Source organism: Asparagus officinalis, chromosome 8 (assembly GCF_001876935.1).
Source record: "Asparagus officinalis chromosome 8, Aspof.V1, whole genome shotgun sequence".
Lineage (NCBI taxonomy): Eukaryota > Viridiplantae > Streptophyta > Magnoliopsida > Asparagales > Asparagaceae > Asparagus > Asparagus officinalis.
In genome coordinates this window covers 26,484,988-26,505,501 of record NC_033801.1, presented here as the reverse complement: position 1 = coordinate 26,505,501, position 20,514 = coordinate 26,484,988, and the positions used below count along the sequence as shown (strand labels likewise).

The 20,514-nt window shown below is 37.1% G+C and overlaps 1 protein-coding gene across 1 annotated transcript in view; it reads right to left on the bottom strand.

Moving 5' to 3' along the window:
* LOC109821035 overlaps nt 17,626-20,514 on the bottom strand; it is a 32,456-nt gene continuing 29,567 nt past the window's right edge. Inside the window, exons 8-9 of the mRNA XM_020387230.1 lie at nt 18,035-18,199; nt 17,626-17,946 (exon numbers count right to left, since the gene is read on the bottom strand). Of these exons, the coding sequence (XP_020242819.1) occupies nt 17,626-17,946; nt 18,035-18,199 (486 nt within the window). The remainder of the gene's footprint in view (nt 17,947-18,034; nt 18,200-20,514) is intronic.

Sequence of the window (20,514 nt, the reverse complement as noted above, 5' to 3'; positions counted from 1 at the left end):
GGAGGAGGGGGGGGGCGGCGGCTAGGGTTTTTGGTGGAGGCTCTGATACCAAATTGAATATGAAAACTCTAATTGTATTATGAAGTTTCTTGGGCTTATATAGGCCCCTACAAAACACAACTTACAAATAAGTCCCTATATATATTACTAATATGTCAACACTATTTAACGATAATTTGTGTTTATGTGCTAACTATTTAACCTAATGTTGCACAAAACCTATGCCGCTCAACTAACAAAGATTACTAGACTTGTGAGACAAAACCTATGCTGCTCCCTTCCTACGAGAACCATCTACACAAATTTCTCAGCCATCAGGAATAATTTTAATAAATTCCATGTTTTCTATCCTCTACTCAGATACCAGATATCACTGCCCTCGTTGCACAAAAGCTCGCACAATATTGCCTCTTGTTCAGAATACAGAACTACGTTTGTTAATTCTAGAAGCTCTTCTTCTTGGATATTTGATTTAGGTGCCTCTCATCACATGACCTTTGATCACTATGTTTTTCTATATTGTTCACATATCTCATCTTCTTTATATATTTACACTGCTAATGGAACCCCTCTTCCTGTCACCATGATTGGTTATATCACGTCATGTTCCAATTTTTTCGGTTGCCTAACTCTTCCTTTATTTTTCATATCCGACAAAGGCATGTTAGGTTGTTTTCAATTCTCTAGGTTATCTCAGTATACTAGATGTCATTTAGCCAAATATGTTTGGAATATAAGCTGTTTAGAGTGTAATTAGCACAAAATGCAGTTTTAACAGAATTGGATAATGATTGAAAATAGATATAAAATTAAACTGAGTTTAGAATATAGCCTGATGGTCGAGGCGTGCAAGCACTGTCCCAAGAAACTAATTGCCCCCTCTCGTACAGGGCTACGCGGCAAAAGTCCCCGGAGATACAACGACCCTCGGTCAGGCGACCTCCTTCTCGTCGGCACGAGCTTCAAGAAGGCTTTGCGAACTCTTCTAGACTTTCAGGGAACCAGCAAGTTGTAATAGCAAGCAAGTGTAAGAAGAAGAACAGAGCTGAGAAGGAAGAGGAGAATTTTGTGTTTTTCACACTGTGTTTTCTACCCTCGCAGCTTGCTGTTTATATAGAGGTTGAGAATGAACGTTTTTCAATACCGAATTAAATCCTCATAAAAACCTTTTTTCCGTTTTGATTCTGTTTTAATTCTCATGAATATTACCGTTTCATTTACGTTTTAATTCAGTTTTAAAGTTCATAAATCTCTCCAATTAATTCTGGCCGTTAAACATTTTAAAAATGTTAATCACGTTTTAAACAGTTCCAATTAGTAAAAATAAAAATAAAAATAAAAATGTTAGCATATTAAGGGCCCATTAATCCGGAGCTGCATTCGTGTCTGTAGGTCGTGTGCGCGCGCCACCCGACCCGACCCGAAGCCCGAGCCCGGCCCGACCGGCGCGCGTGTGTGTGGTGTGGAGCATAACCTTTTGTTTTCTTCTAGACATAGGAGAGAAAGGGAAGGCTTATAAAGACTCTTCCTTCCTATTCCATTTCCTATGTGGGACTAAACTTTTCCTCTTTTCCTCTACAAACCCAAGTTTTTAAGTTATAACTCCAACAATCCCCCACATAACTTAAAACTTGAAATAGCTCAGAAATAAGAATAAAATAAAAACTTAAAAATAAATAAGATTGCTGGTTCCCTTATACTATGTAATAGGTGGAGGTACCTTTCGGTTTGAACCTTCACTTAGTGACAGTTGTATAGATCCGTGAGAGCTTGGTGGACTTCGCCTTGAACCAGTCTCATTTATCGGATTTCTACAGAAAGCACACATAGTACAGTTTTGAAGAATTCTAAACGGGTTGCGCTATTATCGGCCTTGCGCAGGTATCTTTCATGTGTGTTACTAGGGAGCAGCCCTGATCCCATAGTCGCGGCCTCACAACTACACACATATAGGTGAATCCTAATAAGGATGCGAGCAAGTAAGCATCCTGCCTCATGGGTCTTGGATTCATTAAGAGTTAGACTCAACCTTTCACTTGCTTTTTATGAGCACTGATCACCCTAGGGATGGGAGCAAATGAATTCAGTGCTCCTAACAATTAATCACTCATTCAGTTTGTTTCTACCCATTGAACCTCTGCGAGGTTGGGTTGCCACTGCAGTGATTTTTCTTATGGGCTTAACCCCATCCCCCTCGATGATTCTAGGACCACTGCCCTAGATAAGCCTTTAGTTAAGTGATCTGCAAGATTTTTCTCTGATCTTACAAAATCTAAGGCTATTATATGGTTTTTCATCTTATATCTCAAGGATTTATGTCGCACTTTCAAGTGTCGATTCATCTTCACATTTGCATTCTCTTGATGGCATTTGTCAATCGCTGACCTGCAATCACAATGAATAGAAATGGCTGGTAATGGTTTTTGCATTAGTGGAATTTCAGTTAGTAAATCTTTCAACCATTCAGCTTCTATACTAGTAGTATCAAGAGCTATCATTTCTGATTCCATTGTACTTCTAGCCATTACAGTTTGTTTAGTAGATTTCCAGGACACAGCTCCTCCTCCTAAAAGGAACACAAATCCTGTGGTGGATTTTACATCTACTGAGTCACTAATCCAATTTGCATCTGAATAACCTTCTAGTACAGATGGATAACCTTTATAGTGTAAACCATAATTTATAGTTCCTTTTAGGTATCTCAAAATTCTTTCTAAAGCATCCCAGTGACTCTTATCAGGATTTGATGTATATCTACTAAGTCTATTTACTGCATAAGCAATGTCAGGTCTGGTGTAGTTTGTTAGGAATCCTAATGATCCAATTATTTGTGCATATTCTCTTTGTAATTGAGGATGACCTGTATTTTTCTTTAGATGTACATTAGGATCATATGGAGTGGAAACAGGTTGACAGTTTGGATCATAAAAATTCTTGAGGATTTTTTCTATGTAATGTGATTGTGATAGCACATATCCATTCTCATTTTTCATGATTTTAGTATTAAGAATTAGGTCAGCTTGACCTAAATCTTTCATGTCAAAATTTTGTGATAAAAAGTGTTTGATATCATTTATGATTTGTATGTCAGAACCAAAAATAAGAATGTCATCAACATATAGGCATAATATCACAATTTTGTTGTTTTTATCTATTTTATGGTATACACACTCATCTGTTTGATTAATTACAAATCCATAAGATAGTATAATTTCATCAAATTTCATATGCCATTGTTTTGGGGCTTGTTTGAGACCATATAGTGATCTAATAAGCTTGCATACTTTCTTTTCTTGTCCAGAAGCTATAAATCCCTCAGGTTGATCCATATAAATTTCTTCATCTAAGTCTCCATTTAAAAATGCAGTTTTAACATCCATTTGATGTATTATTAATTTGTGAATGGATGCTAGAGCTATGAGGACTCTAATGGTAGTAATCCTAGCTACTGGAGAATAGACATCAAAATAATCAATACCAGACTTTTGGGTATATCCTTTAGCTACTAATCTGGCTTTATATTTATCTATTGTTCCATCAGGTCTAAGTTTCTTCTTAAACACCCATTTACATCCTATGGTTTTACATCCTGAAGGAAGATCAGTTAGTTCCCAAGTATGATTTTGAACTATAGATTGTATCTCATTATTTATAGCTTCCTTCCAAAATGGAGCATCTACTGATTTCATTGCATCTTCAAATGTAACTGGAGAATCTTCTACAAGTAATGCATAGAAATCTTCATGGACCTTTTCTATTCTAGTTCTTTTACTTCTCCTAGGCTCCTCTGGACTTTCTAGTGGTCTAATTTGTTTAGAACTAGTTTCACCTTGATTAGAACTAGGATCTGAATTATTAGAGCTAGGGCCTGTGTTGTTTATTCTGGTCTTGTAAGGAAAAATATTTTCAAAGTAATGTGCATCCCTAGCTTCAATTATGGTGTTGTTGGCTATCTCATTAATGTCAGAGTTGATTATTAAAAATCTATTTGCATTACTATCAGAAGCATAGCCAATAAAAATTCCATCTACAGTTTTAGGGCCAATCTTCTTTTTATTTGTGACTTATTAGGTGGAGGCCCTCCCTTCCTAGGCTTGGGTGGTTCAGTTTTCTTGAAAAAGCAGTCCTTTGCAAGATGGTTGGTTCTCCCACAAACGAAGCAGGCTTGACGTTCAACTCCTTCCTTCTTTTGAAAGTGAACATGGTTCTTATTTTGATGATAGGGTTTCTTCTTAAATGTTTTATTTTGATTTTGGTGGAAGGGACGTTTCTTGTGTTGGGGAAAGGGTTTGGATTCAACATTGTTTACTTTGGGTTCTTTGGGTTCAGATTTTGTCACATTTTTCTCCCTGAGTCTATGTTGCTCTTCAATTCTAATAGAATTCAATACTTGTTCTAGTGTAAGATCTCCTTGGGTATGGTTAAGGTTTTTGGCAAAATCTGACCAGGACTCGGGAAGTTTGTCTATAAGACAGGCTATCTGAAACGTTTCATCTAAGATGGATCCATTCACTTTTAATTGGTGAACTATATGTTCAAATTCATGAATTTGCTCATTCATTGGTTTAGAATCTACCATTTTAAATTTGTTAAAATCAGAAGCTTTAAATCTTTTAATTCTCATATCATCTAAACCATACTTTTTCTCTAGGGTTTCCCACAGAACTTTAGCATTAGTGATAGTATAATATATATCATATAATCTATCAGATAAAGCTCCTAAGATTCTATGTAGACAATGATACTCTATTTCTTGAGGTGTTCTTGGGATAGGAATAGAATCTGTGGAGGAAGATGAGGAAGATTGCCTAGTAACTAGTCCAGATGAAGATGGGTTATCTGGTTCTATGGCTGTTATTAGATGCAGGGTTGTTAACCAAAATCTCATTTGGTTTTGCCAACGACGGAAATTATTCCCATCAAACTTCTCTGGTTTAGCAGACATAACTTCACTTGTAGCCATAATCTGATTATGAATGAATAGTTTTGTTATTATAATGTAATAGAAATATATAAAGCATTCATTCAACAGAATAATCATGCAGTGTAACATTTCGTTTTTAAGTATTGCAGACATCATTAACATGAAAATCAGAATGCTAATCATGATACTATTCTAAACAGCACTTATTAGTTTCTTGGATTGTTGGGAATATAAGCTGTTTAGAGTGTAATTAGCACAAAATGCAGTTTTAACAGAATTAGATAATGATTGAAAATAGATATTAAAATTAAACTGAGTTTAGAATATAGCCTAATGGTCGAGGCGTGCAAGCACTGTCACAAAAAACTAATTGCCCCATAAAAACCTTTTTTCCGTTTTGATTCTGTTTTAATTCTCATGAATATTACCGTTTCATTTACGTTTTAATTTAGTTTTAAAGTTCATAAATCTCTCCAATTAATTCTGGCCGTTAAACATTTTAAAAATGTTAATCACATTTTAAACAGTTCCAATTAGTAAAAATAAAAATAAAAATAAAAATGTTAGCATATTAAGGGCCCATTAATCCGGAGCTGCATTCGTGTCTGCAGGTCGTGTGCGCGCGCCACCCGACCCGAACCCGAGCCCGAGCCCGGCCCGGCCGGCGTGCGCGTGTGTGGTGTGGAGCATAACCTTTTGTTTTCTTCTAGGCATAGGAGAGAAAGGGAAGGCTTATAAAGACTCTTCCTTCCTATTCCATTTCCTATGTGGGACTAAACTTTTCCTCTTTTCCTCTATAAACCCAAGTTTTTAAGTTATAACTCCAACAAAATAGTCTGCTTCTCCTTTCATAGCTAGTACTCATGTCTAATCTGAACGTTTTTGACTTGGTGCATTTTAAAACCTAGGATCTTCTCATTCAGCTTTCTGTGTCTTGTTATCAATATTATTTTTGTTTTATAGATGACTATTCTTGTTTTACTTGGGTATATCTTATGCATACACGATCTGAAATTGTTACTATATACTCTGAGTTTACCAATATGATATACACTCAGTTTAATAAACGCATAAAGATATTTTGATCTGATGGTTCTTTGAGAATACATCTCTATAGCCATACGAACTATCGTTAAATCTCATGTTTATCTTAACAATCTTGTCCACATACTCATGAGCAAAACGGAGTAGCAGAGAGAAAACATCATCACATTCTTGACACAACTCGAGCTCTTCTACTTTCTTCCTTTGTTCCTCGATCTTTTTGAACCGAAGCACTATTAACTGCAGTTCTTCTTTTTAGCATTACTCCTCCTACTGTGTTCGAGGATGTTTCTTCCTTGCCATGATCATATTCTTCCTCCTTTGACCATTCTCTAGCCTGTACATTTAGTTGCATTTATTTTGTTCTTCTTCCTTCTCGTGAACGTGATAAACTTTCTCCTAAAATAGTTAAATGCAAAATTGTTGGGATACAATACCTGCCACAAGGAATATCATTGTTATGATCTCATCCATCGTTGTCTTCGCATTGCAAGTCATGCTACATTCTTTGAGATTATTTCTTACTATGCTCCCACATCCGATTCCAAGTTATCTTTCCTTTAACCATCCTATACACCAGTTCCTATAGCTACCACACTCGTTCATGTAGCTTTAGCATCTATTCCTATAACACCAATATCTTCTTATAGCTCCAGCAACTGTACTTATAGCTTTAATGCTTAGGGCCTGTTTGTTTTGGCCAAAAAATGCAGAAAATGAAGGAAAATGGCCTTTGGGAAAACTCACGCAGGGTGAATCTGTTGCTTCCCCTCACAATCGGATGTTTGCTTCGTAAAAAAGAAAAAAGAAAGTGAAGAAAAGAGTGGGCAATCTGAAAGCTTTTTCTCCCAACAATTTTCCGCTCAAAAACCGCTGATTACAACGGAAAACTCTACTTTTCTCTCTCCCGTACAAAAACCGCTGATTCCTCTTCCCCTTCCATTCTCGTTCTGGTCACCCCTCTCTCCTGCTCCCGCCCCTCTCTCCCGCTCCCGCCCTTTTCGATCTCCCTCCTGCCCGAATCAATCAAGAATTTCCTCCTCCTCCTTCCCTCCCGCCTTCCAATCTAGGGCTCAGCTTATTCTCCCGATGCGGCCTCCCCTCCATCCACTCCCTCTTCGGCGTCGACATCGTTGTCCTTGCCGACGACGCCCTGCTCCCCCTTGCCCTCCACCACCACACCTCCTCCCCCCGAGTTGTCCACCTTTTGGGTCTGTTTGGATCGCATTTGCGCTGTCTGACACCGATTGAAACCCTAGCCTTAAAACAAAAGGGAAAACACGACAAGATCTTGGTTGATTTATGAAGGTACAATCCTAAAAATCAATTCTTTTGTATTTATTTAATTTTTTATGACTTTCATTTATCGATTTCCTTCTTCCTTTAACATCTGATTTAAAATTTGTCTAAGTTTGGGTATTTTGACCCCCATTTCCCACTACGATTTGCACAAACTACTTCAAATCCGTAGTTGTTGCTTGGCAGGTGTAGATATTGGAGATTATCTACTACGGTTCTCTGCTTTCTGCCACTAGGAAGGTAAAAAAATTTAATGGTGATTATTTTGTGTATTTTTCCAGTCTGCATGTCATGTATTGGAGGATCTATTTCAGTTTATATAATTTTATTTGGTTGTTTTTTGAGATTTTGGTATGCAGACATCTATTTATTATTTGAAAATTTTGATTGTAGAAATTATTAATAGCTTATCTAACTAGTCTTAATTTGATATGTATAATCCTTGCAACTTATATCTCATAGAAATTATTAATAGTATGAGATTGTATCTTATCTAACTTGTTCTCATATGATGTGTTGGAGAAATCAATTTTGCAACTTATATCTCCTAAAATAAAGCAAGCATATATTCTAAATACGATATTGTAAGAGGATCAAGGTGAATGATTTCACCTTGATGGATTGAGAGTATCCTACATATTTCTAGTGTGACGTTTGTATTTTGATAAAATAGTTTGATCATCTGCAGATAAGAGAATTAAACAAACATTTCATAAATAATTATGATAATTTTCCTAAAAGATATTGATCATTTTCATTTAATGTTGGTATTTGCTTTAATATGACGTTTGTATTTTAGATGGATGGTGATCTCGATGAAGAGATAGTAATTAATATGTGTTCGGGTGCTGCACTATCTGTCTTAGTTTTGGTTATGACCTTCATGAGGAGAATGCAAAGCAGACGTAGATCTATACGTGCAGGTCCTAGTGTTGAGAAACCTAAATAATATCAAAATAGAAAACAACACTTGGATCGTATATATAATGGATTTAGGGATAGTTGTGTCAACTATATTAGAATGCGTAGTGGTGCTTTTATGAAGCTTGCAGGGATAATGAGGAGGAACGATTTATTGTGAGACTCAAGACATGTTACAGTGGAGGAGCAACTTTCTATGACTTTGAATATTTTGGGGCATAAAACAAAAAATCGAAGTATTAGGTCACATTTTATTAGATCTGGTGAGACTGTGAGTAGGTATTTCAACAAAGTGTTAGAAGCAATTTGACACATATGATCACGCTTTTTAAGACAAGCACGGAATGAAGTTCCACATGAGATCCTTAGCAACCCTCTATACTATCCTTATTTTAAGGTATTCTCTCTTTAATTTGTGATTAAAAGCATGTTCATCTAATTTAATTAAAAATATTCAATAATAACTTTTTGTTCTCTAGGATTGTATTGGTATGATAGATGGGACACATGTTGATGCTATGCTCATAAATATAAAAAAAAAGAGGCTTGCAAGCGGAGAGTTAACCAATTATGGGAGAGTAAACATGATGATTTGCTAATTTCTTTCCTTGCAAAGTGTGCTAAAGATGGAATGAAGGCGGATAAGAATTTCAAAAAAACCGCTTATTGTAGCGTTGCCTTTCATATAAATGAACAATTAGGTTCAACATTCACCACCGAGAACGTGGAAAATCATATGAAAACTATTTGCAATAGATTCTTGGACATGCAAAAATGTCGTAACTTGAGCGGTGCCAGTTGGGATGACGCACAAAAGATGGTAATTATGGATGAGGCTTGCTTTGATAGATGGCTAGAGGAATGAATTATTTTCTAGTGGTCATTACACCTAAAAATATTTCTAATTTGTTCAATGTTGTCTATATATGTATTTGATATATACCTTATGCCTTAACTATGCAGGACAAGAGTATGAATAGTTCTAAACTTATGGAATACATCAACAAGCCCATGAAACATTATGAAAACCTCACAAATATTATAGGAGACGATGTTGCTAGAGGAGATTATGCGGTAGATGTGTTGTCACAATTTGGTGGTAGTGCACATTTTAGTATTGGTGTTGATGATGATGATATTAGTATGCCAACGGAGAAGACGCCTAGGTATGTCTCTTTAGATAAAGATGATATTCCACTACCGAAGGTTCCAACTATGCCACCAAAATCCAATCTATCTTCTAGTTTGAACAAAGCTAAAAATGATGTGTCAAAGACGCGTAAAGGAAAGGGGGGGGAGGTCTAGTGAGGACACGGTGCTTATGCGTGAGATAGTAAATGAGGTAAAACAATTCACCTCATCTATGCGCATGGTGAGTATGCATTGGACGGAGAAGTTAGCAAAAGCTATATTTGCACATGATGATGGATTCGACATAAAAATTCTTGATAAGTTTTATCAAGAATTGCATGAGAATGAATCACAAGCTAGGTTGTTTATGGGGAGGCCAACTATTATGCAAAAGAAGGTGTTGACTGAGTTCATGAAGAGTCAACCTCTTGATTAGAGTGGTGGAATTGTGGATTGCCTAGCTTTTGGGATATTTTTTTGAAACTAGCTAATTATATCCATGTTTGTGTAATTATTTTTGTATGAAAATGAGCTAGATGATTGCTCATACTTTTGAATATATCAACAATGGTAGATGTATTAAACTTACATTTGTGCAAAGCTAATGCTACTATCTCTATCATGATGCATCTCAGCCGTGACTTTAAATGTTATATCGAATATTATTTGGCTAATGCAAACTTGTTTGAACAGGTTTACAAGTGGGGAAAGGTGAATGGTTTCACCTCGTTGAATTAAAGTTAATGAGATATGCATATCTTGTGTCATGATGATGGGCTATTTTTTAGATATGCAGCCAAATGTTATAACAGCAATATATTGGCGAGGCAATATATTGCAGCCAACATTGCTACTATAAAATTCATGGTGGGGCAGATAATGAAGTAAATAGCCTTTTCTGAGCACATTTATTAGTTGTGTGCATTCCTTATTCATTTCCAGCAACTGTCTTTTTTCAGTTGTGTGTTTTCCATCTGTTTCTTGGCCTTATATTCAATTATGAATTTCTAGCCTTGGTTTTAGTTGTGTGCTTTCTGAGTGCTTTCAGGTGTGTTCCAACGTGTCTTCATTTCCAGCCTTTCTCATTTTTAGATCACAATCATGCATACATGCTCAGTTTGAGCTTGCCTTCTGAATTTCCAGCAAAGGTCTACTTTCAGTTGTGTGCTTGCTAATTGTTGCTTGTCCTTTGGTTTCAGTCCTGTGCTTTCCCAGTTGTTGCTTCAGCCTTGGTTTTAGTTGTGTGCTTGCATGTGATTTCAGTTGTGTGCCATTTTTTGGTTTTAGTTTTGTTGGTTAGCAATCTGATTATCTGAATATTGGCCCATGTGATTCAGTTGTGTTGTGTTGGTAAGCAGTCTGAATTTGCAGCAATTGTTCAGTTGTGCTGCTTGGGAAATTGATTGAAATGGTTGTTATGTAATTGGGAATTTGCAACCAATGTTCAGCCTCTTGGTTTCAGCCTTGCTCTCGGCCTTGATTTCAGCTATTGAACTGTTTGAGTACAGTTGAGTGCTTGCCTTATTCATTTCCAGCAAATGTTTTGTTTTAGCTATTGGGCTGGTTTCAATTGTTTGCTTGCCATTTGGTTTGAATTGTTGGCTTCGCCCCAAGTTTCATATGTGTGCTTGCATGTGGTTTCCGTTGTGTGCTTTCTTTTGGTTTCAGTTTTGTTCCAACTTGTTTGAATTTCCAGCATATGTTTGGTTGCTTATTGTGTTGGTGCATACTTGGTTTCCAGGATGCGTTTGCCAGCTGATACTCTGTAGTATTGGCCCTTGGACTTCAGTTCTGTGCTTACTTGTCTTAATTTTCAGCAATATTTTGGTTGTGTGCAACCAATGAATCAGTTGTGATGTGTTGGTCAGCTATGTGACAGTTTGGCAAGCTTTATACCAATGCGTTTTACCCTATCAGCAGGATTATGTGACAGTTCTTTGTTGGTCTTGTTGCAAAACTTTGTGAATGTGTTTTACCCCATCAGTTGTGTGCTTGCCAAGTGTGTTTCTAGCCAATGTTGGTCTTGGCCTTGCGTTCAGCCTTGGTTTGGTTTCCTTTGTGCTGGCTATTTGTGCATTACATGTTGGTTTTCATAACTTGGTGCTTGGTGGGCTATATGTTTAGGCTAGTTGTGCATTACATGCTGGTTTTCATAACTTGGTGCTTTAGGGGCTGTTTGTTTGGGCTATTTGTGCATTACATGCTAGTTTTCATAACTTGGTGCTTGGTTATTAGTTCTTGGTTATATGACCTGGTGCTTAGATTTTAGTGCTTGGTTTGGCCTTTGGTTTTAGTTATTGGCCTTGGTTTCAATTTGGTGCATGGTTCAGCCTACTCTCGGCCTTGGTTTCAGCTCTTGCTTGGCCTTTGGTTGGTCAGCTATGGTTGGACTATGGTTTCAGTTGATGCTTGGCCTATGTTTCAATTTTGTGCAGGTTTTAAACTTCTCTCGGCCTTGGTTTCAGCTCTTGGTATGCATATTTTGTTGGTCAGGTATGGTTGGCCTTTGGTTTCATGTTGATGCTTGGCCTTTGTTTCAATTTTGTGCATGGTTTCAACCTGCTCTCGGCCTTGGTTTCAGCTCTTGGTTGGCCTTTGGTTGGTATGCATATTTGTGTTATGATGATGGGTTATTTTTAAAATATGCAGCCAAAGTTTATAGCAGCAATATATTGGCGAGACAATATATTGCAGCCAACATTGCTATTTATAAACTTCATGGCGAGGTAGATAATGAAAAAAGAGCCTTTTATATTGCAGCCAACATTGCTATTTATAAACTTCATGGCGAGGTAGATAATGAAAAAAGAGCCTTTTCTAAGCCCAAAATATATTGCAGCCAACATTGCTTTGGGTTCAGTTCTGTGCTAATCTGTTATTCATCATTTGATTCACTTGTGATCATAAGATAATTGATTTTGTTAACAATTTCCATGTTTATATGCACAACTATGATGATGAGTGATAATTTTACCATGGTGACCACAATCAAGTTTTCTTGATTTTTTAGTTTGAACCAAACACTAGAAAATGAGGGAATCTATTCACAATTCAATTATTTTCTTCTTTTTTCAAGTTGAACCAAACTAAGAAAAATGGTGGAAAGTACTTTCACTCCATATTTTTTGGCGAAACAAACACAAGAAACATTTTTCAGGAAAGTGAAGGAAACACTAGAAAGTGAAGGAAAGTCATTCATGAAAAGTGAAGGAAACGAACCAAACATGCCCTTATTCTTATAGCTCCAGCACCTATTTCTATAGCTCCACCATCTCCTTCCATAACTATGTCTGCATCATCTACTCATTCTCTGAATGTCCTTCCAGAAGCCACATCAGATTTTGCATCTCGTCTACAGTCTATGGGTACGCTCATAGACATCACTCAGACTTTCAAGTTCCTCTACCACGGGTCCTACTTCTCTTGTTGATCCCCCTACTCTACATAGTAATCCTATAGAAGATCGACGTCGTCCAGCTCTCTATAGTTGCTTTATTTTAAATTTTTGTTCTCCATAATTTACTTCTTTTTTTGCTGCCAATCACTCTATATGCATTACATCGTGCTGGTACTTGGAATCTTGTATTGTTGCCATTTGGTGTACCACCCAATAGTTACAAGTGGATCTACAAAGCAAAAACCAAATCTGATGGTTCTGTCAAACGCTACAAAAATCGTTTTGTGGGTCTTGGCTTCCCTCAAGAATATGGCATTGATTATGTAGAAATATTTACTCTAATAGCTAAGATGACATCTATTTGTACACTTATTGCTATTGCTACTACTCGAAACTGGCCCTTATATTAGATGGATGTTAAGAATGTATTTTTTAACTGCGATCTTTCTAAAGTAGTTTATATGATTCTGCCTCCCAGTGTTGAAGCTCCTCCTGACCATGTTTGTCATCTTCGTTGTGCTATTTTATGGCCTCAAACGGGCTCCTCGTGCTTGGTTAGAATGCTTGCACCAATCTCTTCTCACAGCGGGGTTTACAAAAAGTCTTTTTGACTATGCTATGTTCTATCCCTCCTCACTCAAAGGTCATTCCATTGTCGTGAATGGCATGATTATTACTAAGGATGACACATATATTATTGCCTATCAGAAGAGGTATCTTCAAAGTTAGTTTGAGATGAAGGATCTTGGATTTCTTTGCTACTTCTTGGGTATCGAAGTTGCATCTTCCTCTAGGGATATATTCTCTCTTAGTAAAAATATATTGCCACATCCTTGAGCGGGCTTCCCTCACCAATTCATCGCTCTTATCGTCTCCACCAATTTCTATGCATATGGAGCTCAATCTGACATTTTGTTGAGAATGGAGATCCATTGATAAATCCAGACGCTATTAGGAAATATTTGGTTCATTGATCTATCTCTTCGTTACTCTTCTAAATATCACTCATGCAGTGCACATTTTGAGTTAGCTTGTTAGTGCTCCTACCTCTACACACTATGCAGCTCTTCTTCATGTGCTCTGTTGTCTTCGTGGCACCAAGACAATCCGATCCCTACTATTTCCCTCAAGCTCGTCATTATCAATTAGAGCATTCTCTGAAGCTGGTTGGGCTAATGACCCAGATAGTCATCACTCCACCACTAGTTATTGTGCCTTTTTGGGTCTTTTCCTTATCTCCTGGCATAGTAAAAGTCAAGATGGTATATCTTGCTCTAGCATTAAGAAAAAAATATAGGACAATGTCTGACATTACTACTTGTAGACGGTCAAAATTTATTTTCACTAAGGATCCAAGAAGTGAATGCCCATGAGCTAAACACTTTGAATGGGCCTAAAGTCAAGCCCACAACAAGCTGTAACGGATGTCACCTGATGATTGAAGCGAACCTCGCCAAGCAACTCATATCTGTTGGCCTCTTTGTTTTGATGATGTTTAACAAACAATTTACCACTAATGTTGTTTGTCTAGTATTTATGTTTTCTTATTTATTGTAGACAAACAACAAGTTGGAGGTTGGATGGATTGCGCCATAATGATCATATCAAATGGAGGTTGGCGGATATAGTGGTTGAAGCAATGTAATTCAAGTTCAAGATCCAAGTTCAAGCTTCATCCGTAATTGTACCAAGTCAAGCTTATTGAAGATCAAGATTGCTTGGGTAACATTTAGTTTAGGTATTACATTATGTGTGTTGGTACTTTAAGCTCAATAAAATATGCACACACATTTTATTGGTTTCTTTGTATATATATAGTTATATATATATACATAAGTTAAGTTTTGGTTTCTATGTATATTTAGTTATATATATATATATATATACATGGTTTGAGTTTTCAAGTTTTAATATGAAACAATTAAATATAATTAGAAAATATATTTTTGTTTCATACTTACATGCATATATATAATTTCATCATTATCAATTTTATTTAGTTCAATGAAATCATGTTTTAGTGCATTATATGTGTATTTTGATCAAATACTATATTCATTGTTTAAAGACTTCATAACAATAGTTTACATCTTTTTTCAAGTCTATAAAATTATTTTGTAATGTTTCAAAACATGGTTAAGCTAAAGTGTCAAAACTCATGTGTTTACATTTTTATGTTTTGGACTATTTTGTAAAATGATGATATTTTTACTTTGGAGGACCTTTCTAAAAACCAGTTTTTGTAGCATGTGTATTATCATGTCTACAATATCATTTCCTAAAGTTTTATATTTTTTGGAATTTATTTGATATTTTTAAACAGGGTTTTAAAATCAGAAAACTGTTTATAAAACTGTCAATTTCATATATCTGTTTGTGGTCGACCGCCACGATCGATCACCCTTGAGTCCAGAGACTCAGTATATTTTTTGATGGCTCCCCGGCGACCGTGACGGTCGACCAGATGAAGTCCAGAGAGTTTCGCGCGACCGCCACGGTCGACCGTCTGTTGTCCAGAGCCAAACCCTAGCCTTTTTGTTGCTCGCGATCGACCGCGAGATTCCCACGGTCGACCACCGCACTGTCTTTTCACCACCAACGGCTATTTTTCTGTAGCTATTTTTGTAGGTTTTTTGGTCTTTTGTTTTGGGTTTTTGGCTGAGGTTTTAGGAGGCTATAAATACCCCCTTGCCCTCATCTTTCATTGCAACAAAAAGAGAATGTTTTAAAAGAGTTTAACAAGGATTTAAACTTCTTTAGTGTTTGTTTAAAATAGTGTTTAAGAAACTTTTAAGCAATTGAAAGTTTTGGGTTTGTGAAATCAATTTCACAAGAGCTTGAGGAGATCCTATTGGTGCTTGAGCATCCAACCATCCTCCCTTAATCTCTTGATCCATTGAGAAGTTTTCTAAACTCTATTTCTAGCTTTATATCTATTTGTTTATTTATCATTTTATTAAAGCTAGTTTTATATTAAGTTTAGATTTGATTTATCTCATTGTTACACACACCCACACTGAGCTTTTAGTATTTACATACATAGTATATTGGGGTTGTGAGAGATTGTAACAGTGAGTTGTGCTTAATTGAGTTCTCACCCTGTATTAGAGAACAAACTAATTTGTTGTTATATTGTGAGATTGTAAAGTTTTCGGTTAGCTAGAAAACCGAGTGTATAGTGGAGATTTCCTCGAGGTGAGGAGCGAAGACGTAGGTCGTGGGGACCGAACTCCATGAATAAAATTATGAGGTGTAAATGTTATTCGGGTGAGCGTAGAAAACCCGGTTGTGATAGTGGATTTCTCCTCGGGAGTGGGGAGCGGAGACGTAGGACGGAAGGTCCGAACTCCATGATCTTTTTGTGTGTTTGTATTGTTTATTTGCACACTATCACTCTAGTTTTGTTTATGTTTATTTCACCCTTGTGTTAATTTGTATATCATTGCATATATCTCATTGCTAGGATATATCTCTTTGTTCATATTGTATGTTCTTGCTCATAACATATTGTATATCTATCTTGTAAGAATAATTTATTAATAAGTTTATTGGCATAAAATCAGATTAGATTAGCATAAGACCCTAATCACCCCCCCCCCCCCTCTTATATCGACCCAACTTGAGCAAGTCAGACACGAGTTGACCCCTGCAACATGCTTCAGATCAAGTCGAAAGGCATCATCAGTCGATCAAGCCTAGAGTCGAACTCTGAGCTAAATTCGAACTCGTAGGTGAAATTCGTCGACTAACGAACTTCGCCCACATGGACCAAGTCATCCACTTCCGAAGAAGGCACTCCCACATCTGAAGTGACCTTCACCCATTTTTTCAACGAACTTCGCCAAGTTCGTGAAATTCGCCTAAATAGCCGTTTCAGAACTATTTTTGGGGGATGACCGCTCCCCACTAACTCATACTTTAACGGCCACTTAATTCACAATTAAGATGACCATTTACTCTCTCTTTTAGCCTATAAAAGGAGAAGAGATCATCCACTTTGGAGACACGGACCAACACACACGCGCAGAGGCATATGAGAGATAGAAACTATAGCCGAAAAGCTTTTTAGTGAAAATAAACTACACACGCATCGTATTTGTGATCCCATCGAGAGGTATTGCTAAGAGAAGGATGAGCTAACTTTCAAGCAATCTAATCCTCATCAACAGTAAAATACCTATGGTCTTAGTCGACAAGTCAACGAAGTACAAGATCGACGCTCCACCGACACATGGAAAAGAACGCATGAAAAAATAAATTTTCCTTTGTTTTATTAAATTTCTTTCATTGTAATTTGTGTTAATTACAATACAAAAGAACCTGAAACCACTGGCTGCGCAACTTGTTACATGTTTTGGGTGTGGATGTGCCTCCTAATATTCCTTTATACTATGATAATCAAATTGTCATCCGCATAGCCAATAATCCTGTGTTTCATGATCGAACAAAATATATCGAGGTTGATTGTCATCTGGTCCACCAAGAATATTAAGCTCATCGAATATCTCTACCATGTATTCTTTCCAAAGGCCAAGTGCCTATCTTTTCACCTAAGCACAAACTCAGTCTCAAATTAAATATTTTTTGTCTGAACTCTTTGTCTTCAATCCACTGTGAGTTTGAGGGGGGATGTTAATTATAATAGTATATATTCATAGTTATCTAGTTCCTTGTTTGGGATCCTCCTTGTTTGGTTTCCAATATGTATACAAATCCTTGTAGACAATAATATTAGCTATCAACGAGAGCTATTTCCTTCTCCATATTCTTGTTTTGACAACCACCTTTGGCAAGAACATAAGAAAAATTAAATTACTTTTTGTTAGTTGTATTATCTCGTTTTAGATAAAATATCATATCTAACGAAACAAAAGAATCAAAATTCTAACTTTATACATACAATTCTATTTTACAATTGATTATGTTCTAATTGTTCAAGATTCGTAGACTTAGCTGGTAATGATGCTTCTCTTTCATCTAGCATCTTTACCATCCAAGCAATTATGAGAATCATCAAACAAAGTGAAAGACAAATCATTGAAACAAAGAGCATTTTAGTTGAAACTCTCAAAGGTTTACACTGTTGATAAAGAGCATTATTTAAGGCATCTTTTAGGAATGAGCAATGAACTAGTCTTCTCAAATCAGAGTAAGCACCAAGGACACCCTGAAAAAACTGAACATTTGATATGATTGTTTTTGGTAAATCTTGCTTCCTCTTCATGAATACCTACAAAGCATGAAAATTTTCTACATTAAAATCAAAATTAGATATTTATGTTAAAAATTATTCTAGTTGACTGAACCAAATTACTTACATTGAGCATGCCCTTAATTGAATCATTATTCATACACCCACTTGCATTGTAGCTGTAATGTGGTAGGTTGGAAAAAGGATCACACACCATCTTGGGTTTGAGCCTGCTAGATGCTCCGGATTCTTGCTCCACGATGCTAACTAACTTTGTTATATTGAAGTTCAACTGTGATACCCAATAAGAAAGTTATATAGACACAAAAACATTGTAAAAATTTTGGATAACGACACACGCAAAAGTTTTCAGTGATTGCATGAATTTTCAAACCTTGTTGAGGACACAACCAACTTTTTAATCTTGTAATAGCTCTCTATTAATTGCGACTACCAATCAGACTATTCATCCTGGTTCTTAGAGAAAATTCTGAAATATCCAGGGTGAATTTTTTTTCAACAAACCTTTTGACTCTAGCTAGATTTTGTTTTTAATCTCTTTTAGTACCGGTGGTTTTTACTCTGGAAGGTGTTACTTGGTTGTATTAACACTTTCTTCTTCCAAATTCTCAATCGTTTTCAGTCTACTTCTTCAAATCATATTATTAACTGTCAGAGATATCTCAAAGATGACTGATCTATTAAACTGTAAGAGATATCTCAAAGATGACTGATCTCTATTATCTCCTATCATTTTCCTTCTTGTTATTCCTAGAAAATGCTAATTAAATTTGGATCATAATGAAGAAACTTATCACCTTTATAAATATCTAAATAGAATACAACAACTAATTAAGAACAAAATCACTACATGATGATTTAATCCAATACTGTTGGTTTGGGTGCAGACCAAACCTGTCGAGCTCGAGCGGCCGAGGAGCTCCGTCAGGCGAGCTCGAGCGACCCTTTGCAGGCGAGCTCAATGATGAGGTCGACAGCGAGCTCGAGGCGAGGTTGATGTCGAGGTCGACGGCGAGCTCCAGGTGACCTTCTGGCGAGCTCGAGCGAGATGCAGGCGAGGCGAGCTCGAGCGAGATGCAGGCGAGGCGAGCTCGAGATCAGGCGATGTCATCGACGAGTTGCAGGTGAGCTCGAGAAAATCCGTAGGCGAGGTCGAGGCTCTGTGCAGGCGGGCTCGCAAAAGATGACAAACGACAGCCTGTTACAGGCTGTCGTCTCGCCCTAGGGTTCCCTTATAAAAGGGAACCCTGTTCACGAGAAGAAAAATGAGCTTCTTCTCGTGATTTTCTCCCAGCTCCCTGGCGGCGACATTTCCCCCCATCTGTTCTTCTCTCTTTTTTCTTCCGTGCTCACGAGATTAGGGAAGGGAATTTAAGAAGGGGAATTTTATAGAGGGAAATTAAAGAAGAATGTTATTACTATAGTTACAGTAACGTACTTTTATTTATTTAGAGATCTCAAATTTGAGAACTGCTCTTACATTGCAATTTCTTTGATTAATAAGAAATTAATTGTGTGGCTCCCGATGACGTATGCAAGTTTGCCGAACCTCGTAAATCTTGATGTATTTTTCTCTATACCGCGTTTTTGCTGTTCTAGGGGTTTAGCATAGCCCCGGATATTTTTCAACAACTGGTATGAGAGCTTGAAACGATCTAGAGGAAGTCAGATTCAAGTGGGAGTGATGGCCACAGATGAAGGAAAAGTGAGATTAGAGAAGTTTGATGGAACATATTTTAGATTCTGAAAAATGCAGATAGAGGATTTTCTATAACAGAAAAATCTGTATCAACCCCTCTCGGGGAAGAAGCCGAATTCTATGAAGGAAGATGAGTGGAACCTTCTAGACAAACAACCCCTCGGAGTTATCAGATTAACGTTAACTCATAATGTTGCATTCAATATTGCGAAGGAGAAGACCACGTCAGGTCTTATGGTAGCATTCTCAAATATGTATGAGAAGCCATCAGCCACAAATAAAGTTTATTTGATGAGGCGGTTATTCAATCTGAGAATGGCGGAAGGCGCGTCAGTAGTACAACACCTTAATGAACTCAACATGGTCACAAACCAATTGAGTTCAGTTAAAATTGAGTTTGATGAGGAAGCTCGGGCGTTGATACTTTTATCTTCCCTACCAGAGAGTTGGAACGCTATAATCACAGCTGTGAGTAGCTCGTCGGGAAGCAACAAGTTAAAGTTCGATAACGTTCATGATCTGGTTCTCAGTGAGGAGATCCGACAGAGAGAGTCGGGCGAAGCTATAACCTATTCAATATTGCATATAGAGTCAAGAGGTAGAAATTCAACCAGAGGGAATGAACGAGGCAAATCAAACTACAGAGGTAGATCAAAGGACAGGAGGTCCAAATCCAGGAATCCAAGCAACAACTTAAAGGCTATTGAGTGTTGGAATTATGGAAAGACCGAACATTATAAGAATCAGTGCAAGAGTGCACAAAAGGAGAAGGAGACGAAGGCAGAGGTGAATGTCACTTCCATCTCAGGAGGAGACGACGCATTGATATGCTCTTTGGAGAGCAAGGAGGAATCTTGGGTGTTAGATTCAGGAGCGTCGTATATGCT